At 38.1% G+C, this 17,580-nt stretch overlaps 1 protein-coding gene and 1 pseudogene across 29 annotated transcripts in view; both read right to left on the bottom strand.

Moving 5' to 3' along the window:
- TCF4 (transcription factor 4) overlaps positions 1–17,580 on the bottom strand; it is a 356,728-nt gene that overhangs the window by 43,921 nt on the left and 295,227 nt on the right. For all 29 annotated transcript variants that reach the window (XM_007191942.3, XM_028168974.2, XM_057526284.1 and 26 more), the window contains 3 exons: positions 12,763–12,868; positions 9,017–9,150; positions 3,211–3,343 (listed from right to left, as the gene is read on the bottom strand). In XM_007191942.3, the coding sequence (XP_007192004.1) occupies positions 3,211–3,343; positions 9,017–9,150; positions 12,763–12,868 (373 nt within the window). The remainder of the gene's footprint in view (positions 1–3,210; positions 3,344–9,016; positions 9,151–12,762; positions 12,869–17,580) is intronic.
- Positions 12,157–12,329, bottom strand: LOC114239112 (U2 spliceosomal RNA; annotated as a pseudogene).

The following is a 17,580-nucleotide window of genomic DNA, read 5'->3' as shown; positions in this document are numbered from 1 at the left end:
CCATTTATGAAAAGACTGCATTGCCTTGAAACTTTTCACCAAGAAAACTTGGAAAATGTGATGTCCATGTGTTAGTGCTTGAACCCCATTCTTACGGCATTAGTATTGCTTACAGTCATTTTCTACAGAATCTTGTGTGTAATCTCAAACATGTGTCAGGCTATGTGTTCCCTATTTACCAATTATTTAATTAGCTCTGTTTGTTCTTTGAGATACAGGCAATGTAATATTTCTTTATTTCCTGCATTTCAGAATGAGTGAGTATATGCCAAATATTTTCAAAAGTCTACAGATGTATCCTATTAATCCATACTGTTTGTTAGGGAAGTATCACTAACATCAGAAGAGAAATCTTCTCTTCTTGTTACACAGACATACTGCCATCCCTGGCTTCTATCGCACTGTGAAAATCAAACTAAAGCCTAGGAGAATTAAAGTGCAAAGAAAAAAATAGTAAAGTGCAAAGAACCAGGAGCGACTCGGACCCCGTGCAATATTAAGGTTTACTATCATACTCAAATTCTCCTCTGTATTTTAACTTAAGGAATTTGAGGATGTATTATTTTAAGGATGAACACTCTAGAATGTTCTCCCCTAAAGTAACCCTAAAGTAATAACTGTATGTATGCAAATTAATAAAGATCTGTTCCCCCAAAAAGCTGAATTACCATGTCTACTTATGTCCCGAAATGATCCTGAAGCTTTCTCACATGCTACTAGTGATTTTGACAAGTACACCCATGATGATGCAGTAATTTATGCAATAAAGTTGTTCCTAAAAAGCATTTTCTGGGTTCCCAAAATCGCACACTTTTCCCTTTGAAAATTATAGCTCCTTTATTATTGTCTAGACCCCCCTCCACTTAAACAGGGCCCTTTGGTCTGGATAAAAATTTAAGTCCATCTTTAGGATGTAGCTGAGCCCATTAGTATGTAGAAATCACCTACTATTGCCCTAACCGCCCAGACCAAATGAAGGAGAGTAGACATTCCTGTTCATCTACAAGCCAGTGATGAGCCAATCAGCTTAAATAAAGCAAATTCCATTCCCACTGAGACTTGTCGTGGCTCTGCTGACCACAGCTCATGGAGGATAATCATACCATCCCATAATATCTCTTTCTCCCCAAGTCCTGACTTCCCTCGTGGCCCAGTGGTTAAGAATCCGCCTGCCAAAGCAGGGGACACGGGTTCGAGCCCTGGTCCGGGAAGATCCCACATGCCACGGAGCAACTAAGCCCGTGCGCCACAACTACTGAGCCTGCGCTCTAGAGTCCGTGAGCCACAACTACTGAGCCCATGTGCCACAACTACTGAAGTCTGCATGCCTGGAGCCCGTGCTCTGCAACAAGAGAAGCCACCGCAATGAGAAGCCTGCACACCGCAATGAAGAGTAGCCCCGGCTCACCGCAACTAGAGAAAGCCCGCGTGCAGCAACGAAGACCCAACGCAGCCAAAAATTAAAAAAATAAAAAAAAAAAAAAAGACTTTGGCAAATCAGTCAATACAACATTTTTCAAACGGTGCCTAGGTCTGCTTTCCTCAACTCAAGCTTTTGCTCTACCTTTGTACCTTCCTAAAAAAAGAAAATTACTCAAACCATAAGTAGACAGGAAATCTGCCTTGTAAGAGGATGAATGACCGGTCATCCTTCTTTATAACTAGACCTCATGACTGCAGAAAGGGGTTTTCCATTTGTCAAACCACACTGAAGTGAAATATGCTTTTCTCACTCTTTCAGTTCTGCACTTCTTTCTTTCTTCTTGTTTTTCGGATCTGCCAAAACTGCATTGATAGCTAACAAAACTTCCCCACGCGACCTCTGCCCATAGCTCTCCAAGGTCAAACTGATGCAACGCATTGGTAGAGGCTTTGTTATGAAAGTTACAAAAATGGAAACTCTTTCCTAAATTCGCCTCTTAGTGAGACATGGCGGCAAAGGGAAGGGCTGCTAGATGGCTCATCTCAAGTGTGAAGTATATTATTGAGTAAGCAGGGAGTGTATTATTTAGGCAGAATTATATTTGCAACATTTCAAAACACATCTCTTCTCGTTCATCAAAAACTCTCCCCCTCATAAGTGATTCATGCCACTTCCACAAGTTCCAGAGACTATCTAAAGAAAATGAAAAAAAAAAAAAACAAAACAAAACTGCAAAGAGCTAAGGAGACTAAACAGCAGTATTCTTCTGTCCTACATTCTTCTCTATAAAATGTACATTTAGTGTTCTCATCACTCACTGGACCCACTAGAAGTGATCGTAAGGCCGAGCTAGGGGTGGGTTCGAGCTAGAGCCAGAGTAGGTGGCGACCAATGGAAGTCTGAGGTTTTACTAAGACCCTGAAGCGTCAGACTGTGCCACTCATCTGAATGACAGGGTTGTCAAAGGCAGAATCAGAAGGTGGTGGTTGCCTCACCCCTAACCCGGACTCTTCCTCCAGGGGCAGCTGGATGCCCTGCCTAGCTCTTCCCTCAAGAGAAGAGTGTTGGTGGGGTAACCATCCATTCTAGGGAGAGGACCACAATGGACATCACGAAGATTGAGAAGATGATGGCTCAGTTTATTTGATAGAGGCACTCTGCTTGGGTCTTAACTGATCAGTGAATTCGCTGAGAAAAAGCAACAAATAACTTCTGGCCCATTGATGCCCGGGCATCTCCTCTCCCATAAGTCAGCAAACACTTCGTCCCCTCTGGAGGACTCAACGATGACACAGTCTCCATAGGGTGAAGCTATCTAGTTATTAATAACCATCTATAAATGTCACATGAGCTGGTTTTCAGAAGACAGTGGTGTGTTACGGTTAAAAGCTTTGCACAGCGACTGGAACTTGAGAAGCGATCAAGAACTCCTATTTAGAGCTATTAGGCCTTCTATCTTACGAATCTTCAATGGTTCGTCTTAGTAAAGTTCACTTTGTTAGCTGTCTGAGAGTGTGAGAAGCAAGGTCGTTTGGGTCTATTTAAACCTTTATTCGATCTAATCACTCACAATGGAGAAAGTGGCCAAATTTCAGTTTCTTGGGACAAAAAAAGTGATTACAGTCAAGCCAATGACAGTTTGTGTTTGGTTCATTCGTCTGTTCATTTGGTTATGTGATAAAAATTCATTGCTTGATTACTGTTCAGTGATGGGGTGGGGAGAGGTCCTTGATTATTAAACCCTGACACTGGTTGTCGGCAACAGAACTGGCGTTTCCAAGACTCACCCATTATACTGTCTGTTCCGTTGGCAGGAGGCGTACAGGACGAGGTGCTGTAATGGTTTGTACCACTACGGTGGAAAGTGGACATCGGAGGAAGACTGGAATTGATGTCTGCTGAGGAGTGTGATGGATAGCTCTGTGGCAAGAAGCAGAAAAAGGAGGCCATATTTAATCACAAAACATCTAGTGGGTTAGTTTTCCAACACTTCTTTCAGAACTCTTCGCTTTGCAATGGAGACAGCCCTCGGAATTTCAAAATATCCAAGAATACATCTTGCTTAGCTCTGACAGCTTTCAGTTTTCAAATAATAAAATACAAAGACATAGTTGGTTTGGGTTTGCATCAAATCTAGAGGAATATAATGGCAATGCTGGACCTTGAGAAATGATCACGATCTCTAAATATAAAAATTACTGCTTAAAAGCATGTCTAGGACTTCAGCAACATAAAAGACCACCACCACTATTACTTTTCTGTATGGCTTATTGATCAAGTAAGAAAGATTCCATAATATAATGAATAAAACACCACCATGACCCACAGGGTTTACATTACACTTCATCCTGACCTTCTGAATACGAACTGACCAAGAATAACCAGTCTCAAATCTTCTTCCTGCCAAACTGGATCATCTTTCTGAACTCCAGCAAGAACAAAATGGTAAATGAAAAATTTAAAAAGCAGTAATGATTAAATATCTCTCTAAAGCATTAATACATAAAGCCTTACATCAATGACTATGTTGAGTTACACTGAAACAAATGAACGGAGAATGACTTATTTTACTTCTTTCTTTATAGGTCCTCTCCCTTAGCAATCTGCCATAGAGTTGACTATGAAAAAAGAATATCATCTTTTACAGAATCATTTACTTTAAGGCTTAGCTTTGGGTTCGACTATCATACTAGTTGTCCAAATAAGCTGCTTTTCCTGGGGCATCTCACAGTGCCTGTAAGTGCTGTACAATCAGCAGATCACTAACAGAAACATGGTTATTTACAAAAACATGGTTATTTACAAAAATGGAGCTATTTTCTTTTTCATGACAAAAAAGTAGCTTAAAAAGTTATTCTCAAAAAAAAAAGTTATTCTCATAGGCATTTGAATGTATTACAGACATGTAAAGGAAAAATATTTAAGTTAAAATAGAATACTTTTTCTTTATATGTAGTATATTAATGGGCTACGGATCTTTATTATATCATTATTGGAGATTCTGTTGAAATTAGAGATTGAATATGATGCTGAAAGTCAGGGGTGATTAAAGTGTGGACACCCTGTGTCTTGGGATCCCCTAGTTATTTCGTGAGGCCCATCTTGGGTTCTATCTCTTCCTTGAGGGTCCCTTACTACTCCCAACTCTTTCATAATCTCGTCTCTTTGAATCCCTAATGCATTTACATTCTGCACTGCGCCATTAAACACTTAATTAAATGTTGCTTTTCCATGCTTTCTCTTTCAAGAGCATTTCCACTGAAACTGTAAACTCTTCAAGGGGAGGGAATAGAGCTCATAGCTCCGCATCCCACAACCTGTGGCTGAGGGCTAAACACACTCAACCTATGAACAAAGAACAAAGAACAACTGGTTACCAGCTCGTGTTTAACAAATAGTGGACTGAAATGCTACTTATCTGAGAGACAACTAAACAGTTTAGAAAATGAATCTACATTTTGGAGTCAGTTTGCCAATGACATGGCAGATGCCTTTGAAAATACTACCTCTGCACACTCCAAATAGTCCAACGGAAAGGATAACTTCAGTGAGAAAGTTGGGACGATGCCCTTAAACCATTCCAAGTTCCCAAGAATGCCTTTCAAACTTTTAAATTTCATGGACATCTTTGCTTGACCAAAAATTCCTTAGGCCACGTGTTAAACTCATTTCTACTTGGCACTTACAGAATACCCCAAGTAGTCCACGAAATTTTCTCCAAAGAATGATAGAGTGGGCCCATTCCATAGTACAACTGACCTAAAAAACTGGATAAGCCATGGACGACCAAACTTAGAAGAGCTATTTCTGCTTGAGAGCTAAAGACTATAATAATGTGGAAAAAAGAAACAGACTATGGAAAAAGAAAAAGAAAAGTAAAAAAGATGGTTTGATTTCATTTCTACCCAGTCCTATTCCATGCTGAGTTTCTGAAGAATAGAGAAACCTTATAAATCAGTCCCAAGCTTGCAAAAATCAAAACAGAGGAAAAAGCATTTTGAAAAATAGTTAAATAGCTACAATAATGACAGGATGAGACAGGAAAAAGATTACTGCATCAGTGAGGATTTTTAGACCCTTTCAACTTGGTGTAAAATGGGCAGTAATTCAGGATTTGACAAAGGGTTACTACTGAGTTCAGAGAATAAACAGAAAAGTTCTTCCCCACAGATTTTAATGGGGAAACCAATGCAACCCATGTAAATCAGTAATTTTTAGAGACTCATAGAAAATTAGATGCTGAAAAGAAGTTAATGAGATTTATAACTAGATTATTTTACAAAGAAAAGGATTTTGACAACTATTGTCACTCAAAGACGTAATAAAAACACCACAGAAAATATTAGTGATATGTGAATAATGTCTCTTTAAGAGTATTTAGGGATCAACTATAAGCGCGCCCCTTAGTCTTTCTTACTCCAGTTATTAATACTGTCTACCCTGCTTGCCACAAAGGCAAAGGAAAGGGGAAGTATGACAAAGTGTTATGGTTTTACATGCCCACTATTTGTTTATTTATTTTTACTTATGATACCCAATTATAGTGTATTTGGAGTCTACTGACAGAGTAAGTGTTGAAAATGTTTCCATGAGTGATGTTTTTATCAACGTATGGGTTGATAATTCACAAAGTAGAAAATATAATTGTTAGCATATACTAAGAATAAAGTAGTCAAACTTTGGGGCTAGAGCAGGGTTTCACAATCTTGGCACTGTTGATCTTTTGTGCCAGATCATTCTTTGCTTGGCAGGGGTTGGGTGTGGGTGTAGGGGGGTTCCTCCTACGCATTGTAGTATGTTTCCCGAATCCCTGGTCTCTGTACGCTAGATTCCAGCAGCACCTATATGCACCACGCTCCTCCGAGTTGTAACGTCCCAAAATGTCTCCAGAGATTACCAAACGTTCCCAGTAGGGCAAAATCACCCCCAGTGAGAATCACTGGAGTAAGGGTTTATGTTACAAACAATAAAAGACAACAGCACTTCCTTTATATTAAAATCCCAGACTCCCAGGACTATTTCACTCTGTGGTACAAAGACCATGCCTAACCCATGCCAGACTGCAGGGATTCTATTCTATTTTTGAAAACAACTCTGCCAAGTCATTCCAAACTTAAGTCTTCTACAACAACCCATCCCAAAGCTTAACCACAAACTCCTTTCTTATGAGTGATTTTGCATGTGTATCTGTGACACAGTAGTGATTAGCTGTGGGATTGCTGTAGAGGCTGAAACTGTTAAGGGGATTTAAAGAATCAAAATGGGTGACTTGACAGTTGCTACTGATATATGTGGATTTTAAGCTTTGTGATTACATGTTCTATTATAACACAGTATAAAGTGATAAAGGCAATAATGTTTCTAAAATGTGCTACCTTCAGAGACGTACTAATTTGGCCAAATTACACCCAAAGTAATCCAAGGAAAGCTTTCTTCTTTTTCTCAAACTATTCCTTTGCTCAGTATAGAATTGGCCAAAAGCTCCAGATGAAAATTTTAAGGAACTACCATTACTTTCAAGTGAAAGGTAACTAACCACCTACTGTATACTCAAATGATTCTCAATCAGTATCAGATTTTTAAAAGTCACTTCGGCAAGAGAGTTTTGAATAGTTACTGAAATCACAATGATTGTTAGATATAATCATTCAATAGTTTCCCTATCAGTGAGGAAATTCATCAGGATACATTACCAGAGACCTAATTCATTTGCCCTTCTGAAAAACAAAACCCCTCATCTCTAAGATCTGCTAACTGATCATGTTAAGAATAAAACTGTTTTGAGATGGATAAATGACATTACAAATATAGCACCTGATACAACCTATTGGGTTACTCCTTCAAAATGATCTTTCCTCCTGGTTGATAATATTGTTTTGGTTCAGCAAACTTTTTTCTAAAAGGGTGTAGTTGGTTTCCTTTTTAAAATTACATTTTCTGTGCATTTGAGCGCATTTTCAACATGCTTCCCCCATGCAGTGAACTCGATTGGGATAAAAATCAAACCACCTAAGTCAAAGTTCTAGAGCATGATAGAGAAAGGAAGAAAGAAACATAGAAGTGAAGAAAAATAAATGTCAAATGGAAATTCCAACATATAGTACAGTGCCCAAGTCTTTTATTTGTAATCAAAACTTTCCTTGCCCATAGGACACATACAGTTTTGATCATGGGTTCTTTAGAGAAGTGCAAAATGGTGATGGCGAAATAAAAATGTTAGCCAAGAAGAAATTCTAGTATAATAATAAGAGCTATTTCTTTAAGCTTTCATGCTAATGACTCTAAGTAGGAGGTGGGAGAAGAAGAAATTTGAAAGTAAATCATCTGCTATTTATTGAAAATGTGCTGAAATTTAAGATAGTTTGTGATTTCCACATTCAAACTTGAGAGATGATTTAAAAAAGGTCAATTCCATCTCCATCATTTATCTCTCATTTGAGGATAAGCTAACTGACCTCCCACTGTCTCTGTCACTAGGACTAACTAAATTGATATTTGCAAGGATATCGGAAATCTTAACCTCTGGGATGTTTTCGGTCATCAGAATAGGATATGTCACCTTTTCTATATCTCTGGTGACTGAGCAAAAGAGAATAAAGATGACAGAAATCCAGAAAGTACTATCTCCTATATTAGAACAGAGAAAGAAACATAAACCTGGGTATTAGCAGAAGAAAAAGGAGCACATCGCAAGATGGAGAGTAGTAATATAAGTACCACTAACTGGATTTTTCATACTCTTCTGCATTTAGAAGATTAGAGGTTCATACATTTTTTAAAGCCATTTTACTGTGCAAGAGACTTGGTCCCATATTACCTGCATCCCAAACCTAACTCATGATCTAGAAGTACTCTTTCCTCCATTTAGTGATAGACTTAAGTTCATCAGTGGATTCTGGGCTGTGGTAGTTTTTGAGGTTAGAAAAATATCTGATGCGTTGCTTCCTCCAGAATAAAGACACATACTAGGATGGATGAGTATAGTATTGGAGGGTATGGAAGTATAGCTAAAATACTGAAAATTGGGAATCTGATCTAAATAGAAACCCCATGGTCACTGTTACTGATGGGAAGTGTATAGGAAACATGAACGCTTTCCTTCAGGTGTGGTACAAGAGTTCAAAGCTGTCACCAGCTACAGAAGCCGGTCAAGGGGAAATGGAAATGCCCGTGGGAGATGTGTTATCATCTACTTTCAAAGTCCACTGGCTATCACTCTGCCCCCTGCAGTATATCCTTCACTACTACAGACAGCAAAAAACCCCACCAAAAATCAAAAACCAAAAAAAACCCTAAAATTCTGCAACTCAAATACAGTATGTATTTATGTACCAAGGGAAGACGACACTGTGATAAAGAAAGCACAGAACAAAACGCAATAAACGGAAGAACAGCGACAAAGAGAATATGGCTTATGAAGGTGATCTGATTGCGTTTATGTCTTTGATTGCAGGAACAATACAACCGTAAGAGTAACGGGTGTGTGCCGTTTTTACATTCATTGATAGAGTCCATGTGTACATGCATGCAAAGACAGGATGAGATTTACGAAACTAGCTGTGTTGTCCCCATTACCAAGTGAGTCTGCCTTACCAAACGTTCATGTGGATGCAGGCTGCAGTAGCTGCTAGACTGTGGAATATGAGAAGAATTGCCCAACATTCCTCCATAGCCAGGCTGATTCATCCCACTGGAGGAGCTCCAAGGGTCACTGCTGTGATGGCCATCTGTAAAGGACAAAGAAAACCATGACTTTTCTGAGGCATTCAGCCTTGCCTTATAGAGCAGGGTGTTTTCATATCCTGGAAAATGACTGCCTGTTGTATATTCATCTTTATGCTGGTGAGCTGATTATATCAGAAGACAGTCTCATTATTTTTTCCCAAGTGGCTCTATATTGCCAAACAAATATAAATATTTAACAGAGTTAAAGGGTTCTTAGTAAAAATTTAACTGTAAGAGAACAGAACATATTTCTACATAGAACTATGTCAAGACAGCAAGGTAGCTAATGCTAAAGAAAACATTTCTTAGAAGTCTCCTTTTTTTTTTCTATGAAAACCAACTAAAAAATTAAACTGTTCCTAAATTTTGGGGTGAAAATAAAACACTTGAGATATTACAGGGCTGGCAAGCTTACAAGTTTTGAGAGCATATGAAGAAATAAGTAATAATGAAAAAGAATATCTCTGATTTCAGATTGGATTTCATTTTTGTGACATACAGAGTAGATGGAATTAAAGTTGGAATTACATTCTGGTATGTAGGAAAGAGGAATCTCATGTATATAGTTCTGAGTTTTTGACTTCTTTTTAAATGTTTGTATTTTGGTATATAGTTATATAGCTATCTTAAGCCTTCAGTAGCAATTGAATGGGTACACACATGTCATAAGGTAGATATTACGGTAAGGACAATTTTGAGAGCCTCTGAATTTTATAAAACTATGAGTTAAAAAGAGGTTTAAAATTATATGGAAATTATATGAAGTATCTTTTAATACCAAGTTAATCTTTTATTAACACCATATTAAAAATATTCCTACAGATTTTCTTTTACTCTCTGGGCCTACTGGCCTCGAAGTTACTACTAGATTGCTATTGTTTGGTCTGGTTTTCTCAGATTAAGGGAGCAGAGCATCTATGTTACTGCTCAGTTCAATTTTTCTTTCTTTCAATAGTTTAACAAAAATTATTAAATGCCAGATATATACAAGGCCATCAGCTAGGTGTTAATTGTATGGCAGGCACTGCTCCCTTGAAAATAAGATTATTTTCACCTTACATGTTATTTAAAAAGGCCTTTTGAAAATGTAGGCAGTAGGCAAGTTAAATCTGACACTATATTTCATAAAGCCTTTTTTTTCCCTGAGTTTTTCACCCCAGAAGTTAGAATTCAGAAAACTGGAATGGTTTCAGGGCAGGAAGGAATAATCCAGAGATGTCTTAAGAACTATGAAAGCAAAATCATGTGTGTGATTTTGACAACTAAAGAGTTTTAACTAGAAGGTGGAAGCTAAAGTTAAAAATAAGAGGTCACACAATAGTGGGTTTAAAATATGCTACTGACAGTCTCTGAATATCTTTCATCTAAACTGTATTTTCTTCAAGACCTGAATTCTCAGGGCACTGCGGACCCTTACTGAAGGACACGGACGTGAAATGGGATCACGACGTACTGTTTCTGTAATCATAACGTAAAAACACAAGACTTTTAAAAAAGTTCTTATTCATGTACTTCAGATTTAGCTCTGAGATTGTGGAAGTTCAGATGTCATCTTAAATTCAAACACGAAGTTTAAGACCACTGACATTTCAAAGAGATGACATGCATGGCAAATAAATTGAGAATCTCTATCATTGAACAAGAGTCTCCTGAAACATTCTGACATGATGCCCTACATGGAAATACATTTAGGATTTGTTAACACAGACACGCTACTCAATGCAGACTTACAAAAATACACATTTTACATAAATTATGCTTTTCACAGTAAATTAATATTTATCACATCCCATGATCTTGGCATAATGTGGGTTTGAAAGAATAGAATTAGATGTGTGCAAATTAATTGTGCTCATCATAAATGTCAACTCAAAAAACATTTTTTTTTTTTTTTTTTTTTTTTGCTTCTTGGGTAATTCATATGCAGAAAAGCAAATTGGTTCCCCGTCGTTTGCGTGGTCTGCTATGGAGAAGAGTCTACTGCTTTACTCAACCTGATCTTTCCTTGCAGTGTGCACGGTTTAAGCAAGTGACCTTCCTGAAGGCAGACAGAAGAAATCTATCCTTCTGTCAATTTTCTCAATGAAATTCAGCTTTGAGTGATGAGTCCTTGAGCTGGCAACCTCTATAAGCACCGGTAGTGGAAGCATACTCGAGGCGCTGACTGGTCATAACAGAGAGGCGCTGGTGCCCAAGTGGCTGCTATCTATAGCTGAAGGGGATACACCTTCTGTCATGGCACAGAACACACCCAAGTGACGTACCTGCTGTTCCCCTGGAGAGAAAGGGACATCGAGGACAGCTCACAAAGATAAAAGACCCTGGTCAACAGGAGCTCCATTACGTGTGGAACCAAGTCTCTCTATTCCCGAGGGACCCATTCGATTCGATTTTATAGATTTCCCATGGAATTTCACATGTGAACTAACAACTCAAAAGAGCTAACGCTCTGAAGGGAAAGGAAACAAATTCCTTTGAAACAGAACGATTTTGAGTATGTCCACTGTAATCTAAGGGAGATGCCAAGCCACCTCCCTGGGACTTGCTGCCCCAAGTGGTTCCCCTTCCCGTGACATGGTCCTTCCGGGAGGAGCACGAAGAAGGAAATCCCATGGCACTTTGCCAATGCAAAAAGAGTTAAAGTTTGCATACAGGGGTTCCTGGTGAATCCCATATCTGAATTTCAGAGTATTAACCTGGGAACAAGATCACCACATTTTGACAATAAGTGTCCCAGGGGTATAGGGGATGGAGCCTTGGTTGCATCCTCTGGACGGTCTCCTCTCATAAGCAGCTGCCATCATTTCAACCATCTCGGTCCTTTCTAAGCAGCAGAAAGAGCTGTATTACCAGGGGTGAGATTATAAGCTCGGGGAACACACATCCATGTGCACTGAATTAAATACACTGGACAATTAAATGGATTAAATACACTTTATCTACCACGAACCTGTAATTTTCTATATTTTTCTGGGAAAAAAGCTGGGTCTTGGGCCCTCAATCCGTCAGTATGTTGGAATAGAGCTTTCGCTGTGTCATGAAATAATATTCCTGACTTTAGATAGGTCACTTCATCTTCAATGGGACACTTGTTCTTACCTATAAATTAATAAGTGACCAACGTTTTTACTGATAAGAACAGATACTAAACTTGATCTTAGCCAAAAGGCCGAAAAGTGATTGTAAGTGTCCAACATTTTTATATAAAGGTATATATGAGGGTAATTTGTTTCTAGGCGGCTAAATCCGGGATGCTTAAAATACACACTGAACCAAAGCTCTTCTAAACATACAAACATCCTGTTCTCGGGAAGTGAAGACACAGAAATGATCAGTCATGGAAGACCATCCCCCAAGAAGAATCTGTTCTAAGCAAGCAAACCAGTCTAATCTTAACTCATGATCTCTCAAGAGGCTTTCACTTAAAAAATAAGTCTTAGCGAAGTTTTAATTAATTTATTTTTAATGAATTCAATTCCTAAAACAGAGCGTGACCTTCAGTGCTCTATACTTGCCTCCTATTCCATTTCTTGAGTAACAGAGCAGCCCTCTTCTGTCCCATATATGACATGAAAAGACCCGTGGATTTCCCCTCGGAAGAGGTGGTGTCTTACCTTGCATGAAGAAGGAGCTAGGGAAAGTGCTGGCTGCTGGTTTCGAGGAAGGGTAGCCTGGCGAGTCCCTATTGTAGTCGGCAGTGCTGGCTGACGGAGCATAAACCTGGGGAACAAGAGCCCGTTTAGTTTTGCTTGCTGCCTGGACCAAAGCATCTCATGGTCAATGGGACATTGCCACCCACGACTTTACAAGAAGCAGGCAGAAAAGGCAAAATTTCTACCACGTCCATCCTAGATCTGACCAAACCCTGGAAACACTGCCCCTTTCCGAATACAGAAAATCAAAAAAAGGCCGAGTAGGTTTGTGTGACTGGAAAACCAGGTGTGATATTTTCCAGTTACGGGCAAGAATATTGACAACTATGTCCGGTTGTAAATATATTATATAATACCCATAGGGTTGTCCTGGGAGCCTAAGCATTCTTTTTTTTTTTTTTTTTTTTTAACACAAATGGCCCATGAGCATGTAAAAGGTAAAAAGAGAAACACCTGCCTCAAGCTTCTCCCATTTTGTCTACTTTTCAATTAAAATTGAAAGAGAGACAGAGAGACAAAAAAGACAGATAACATGAATGCACTCTCCAGATCGCAGAAAGTGACAAACAGATCTTGGAATATTAAATTCCCATAGTGTTAGCTTTTTGTAGAGATGCATGAAAAGGGCCATTAAAAGCCCAGGTCTACATAGACCCCGACAATCAGTGTGTACACATGAAGGGGGAGGAAAACCCTCATTTATAGTTCTTATTATCTTTGTATGTTCAATAAACTTAAAAAACTGCCAAAATCCTAATTTACTTACATTCGTTTACTAATACTCAGGAGACTTGGGGAACCAGTCCTTTATAAAAATGGCTTGTGTATTTTCTTGTTTGTGTTTGCTTTAAAGAAGACAGTACAGTAGAAAAGCACACATTCATAAGGTATAGTTTAACTTTCACTGGGTTTCCCCCTTGCCTTTTCTGCTAAATATAATTTTTTTTTAATCCCCGTTTCCTTTTGCTCCAAAAGTTCCTCTCTCCAGATGGTCGGAGAGACTGAAACGCTGTCATCCTCTTGATGAAAATGGATACCTTCCTGCCTCCAATTTGAAGCGGGCGGCTCACAAAACTGGCAGTGAACCTCTGGTGATATTCACAGGTCACAGGAAAAGAAAAAAGAAATCCACCAATAAAAAGGCAACTGCAGGGTTACCAAAAAATAACTCCCATTCTTTTTTTTTTTTGCACATGGAATAAACACCCTGAGAAAAATTATGTAATTGCTCTCAGAACACCAAGAATCACGAACTAAGCGCTAATAAGAGGTTTAGGATTTCACAAAGGATAGGGCCACAGAGACAGATGCGGGAAAATATGCATACACATGCATACATCAAATAAATGCTACATATGCCCCACAGTGCCCTTGAAATTGGGAGGTCCTGGAGACTGAACAAAACAAAAATAAACCAGAAAAACCCTTGCACACTTTAAAAAACAAGGATTCTTCCTAAGTCATGAAAGAATCTAAGCCCTGTATTTTTCCTGGGCTAGATTTCATTTGATTTTTAAATTTTAGTCATATTTTAAATGTGTAAACAGCTACTTGTTTCTATTTCTACAGGGCTTACGATAAAGGGAAAACTTTTTCAAGTATCTCTTAGGGATAAAGAATAAAACATAAGCCAGGAATCCCAAAGCAAATCAATACCCTAAGTTTATCAAGCAAAACCCAGTATTTCCTTGAGAATGATACAACTGACCAATAGTTTGGAAAATACTACTAAATGTATTAGAGGTCTTGAGATTAGGCTAAAAGATGAAAAAAATATTACCTTCTAGGGAAAGGGGAAATTGAAAATTAGATCATCTCATTCTAATGACAGAATGAGCACAAACAACTATAATATACCTACAGACTATTAGTCTGACAGGTTCCCGGTCAATCAGTATTAATACAAGTTAAGTATACTATGTATTACTCCCAAATTTCAGAAATCAATATACTTACTATAAAACTGAAAATAAACTCTCCCATATTATTAAATCACCTTCTATTTTAAAACGATCAAAATAAATTCTTTTAGGATAATATATAATTTTAATTACGTATTCTACTACATTACCCTTAAACATGTAGTATAATTATCACATAAGTACAACGAATACATACAATTCGATGGCACCTAACAAGATTCATCTTTTTCCCAGATTTGGGTAGAATTATTTTATACCTCTTTGGGGAGGTAAAGACAAATCTTTGGTAATTTTGCTCATATAAGGAGGCTACTTGGACTGTAAATTATGATCAAGCAGAAAGATCTGAGAATAAGAACACTTATCCCTAATTCAGAAATACTGCCTGCATGAAAAAGAATATCTATGGGGTTAAAAAAGTTTTTAGGCTATATCATACCACACAATTTCTATTTTTCTGGTGTAGCCAAATTAAGATTCTTTAGATAAGGTGAAAGCCTTTGGTAACAAGAAATCGAACACTGTTTATAGCTTCTTAAAAAGGGCAATTTCTGTATATTTTATAAATTTTCTTCATATTATAACTGATCAGGTACAATGTTATTCCCTCTTAATTCATATACTTCATCTTTCTCATTCGGAAGTTATTTTTAAGGTAAGTGCTCTATATATTTGTTTATATAGATAAATACCACATAGAACTATATTTTTTAAAGTAGAAGGAATCAAAGATTTAGCTCAAACCCGTCCCCCGCATTTTAATTATAAGAAAATTCAATAATGGAACGGTCAAAGCAACTGCTCAAGATAGGCAACTATGGATTACTCTTTATTTTCTACTACTTAATGGTTACTTTCTTTAAAAATCTTGGTGGAAGTATAAGATGATATTTGTGAAAACAGAGTGATCACTTCAGTTTATCCTTAATGCTTTAATTTTTAGTAACCTGGATGACCAGTAAGCTGCCTCATTATTTTATTTCAGTCAACTATTTTCCCAATCTCTCAAAGGACTTAAAAGTACGGGTTGCAAGAAGGTATTTAATAGAGATACTAAATTCAATAAGAAAAGCTCACACCCACTTAATTTTAATTATTATACCCTAGGTAAACAGAAAGATGACTTACACATTTGTTAAAGAAAATAGCTTTTTATTTAACAGAACAATAACAAACACCGCAGATATCTTCAAATGACTAACACAAGAAAATCAGTCCAATGGAAAATGAAATACAAATCCCAAACTGTAGCTTGTATTGTAGTGTACTGCAGTGACTCTGTCAAGGAAACATGAGGAAAGACTAAAGGGAAACAAAAATCTACACTTAGTTTTCTTCTGATAAGGTATCTGAGATCAAGGTGACCTTTGGCATTCCAGTTCCTGCCACAAGAGTAACTAAAGAAGTGTGAAATTTTTGTTGCAAAATTGGAAATGGAGAAACTTGGCTCAAGCTCAAAGGCTACAGCCCTTTGAGTGAACTATTTGTTTAATAAACGCTTCATGGAAGGGCTTCCCTGGTGGCACGGTGGTTAAGAATCCGCCTGCCAATGCAGGGGACAGGGGTTCGATCCCTGGTCCAGGAAGATCCCACACGCCGCGGAGCAACGAAGCCCGGGCGTCACAACTACTAAGCCTGCGCTCTAGAGCCTGCACGCCACAACTACTGAGCCCGTGTGCCACAAGGACTGAAGCTCGCACGCCTAGAGCCCATGCTCCACAAGAAGAGAAGCCACAGCAATGAGAAGCCCGCGCACCACAACGAAGAGCAGCCCCCGCTCGCTGTGCAACTAGAGAAAGCCCGGGTGCAGCAATGAAGACCCAACGCAGCCAAAAAATAATTAATTAATTAATTAATTAATTAAAAAAAAAAGCTTCATGGAAAACTAATAGCTAGTTAATATTCAAAGTTAGCACCATTATCTTTTCTCCTACAGTCCTGAATTTAAAACAAAATCACAAATACAGAAATTCTGAGCTTAACAGAGCTCTCTAGATAACAGTAAACCCTGAATAAATAAAAATTCTAAAAGTTCTCATTTTACAGATTTAATTTTTGTTGTAATTTGAGATGTATTACTATGGTACATTAGCTGTTGCAACCAATGTTCTGATTATCATTTGTGCCACCATCAAAGAAACAATGTGACACATTCTTTGAAATAGAACCTCCGTCTACTAGAAAAGAAGGAAACCAAGCAAACACACAAACCAACGAACAAAATGAAGGGAGTAGAATGCATATTCTACCTTTTCCCTTTGAGGTGCTCATTTTTATCTGTCTTGGCATGTCAGTTTCACTTATGGAGATTTTAAAAAATAACAATGATTACCATTTGTTCAGGGCCTCTTGTGGAATAGCTTTTCTGCCAGGAGCTCCATACACATTATTTCTAATCCTCATAATAATCAAACAAGATGGACATTATTAATAGTATCATTCCTATTTCACACAGCTGAAGGATGGTAGAGAGGTCAGATGCACTGGCCCAGACAGGCCTGGGTCTGAGTGCCAGTTCCATCATTTATGAGCTAGGCAACCTTGGACCTGTTACTTTACCCTCTCTGGTCTTCAGATTCCTGGCTGTAAAGAGGGAATGACAGTGCCTGGTATGCCAAATCCTTGTGAGAATTAAAAGGCATAATGTGTATAAACGCAACTAGAATAATACCTGGCACTTATTAAGCATTCAAAAAAATCAGATAATTGTGTTAATGTTGTGCTGCTATTTTTTTTTTTTTAATTATCTGGACAAATGTGACTCAGGAAAGTTAACCCACTTTTCCATGTTAAAAACTCACAAAGTGGTAAAGGAAAGATTCGAACTAGTCATCAAAGTCTATGTTCTTTCCATTAA

Source organism: Balaenoptera acutorostrata, chromosome 13 (genome assembly GCF_949987535.1).
Source record: "Balaenoptera acutorostrata chromosome 13, mBalAcu1.1, whole genome shotgun sequence".
Lineage (NCBI taxonomy): Eukaryota > Metazoa > Chordata > Mammalia > Artiodactyla > Balaenopteridae > Balaenoptera > Balaenoptera acutorostrata.
Note: the sequence above shows the minus strand (reverse complement) of the source record. Positions and strands in the feature narration are given on the sequence as shown.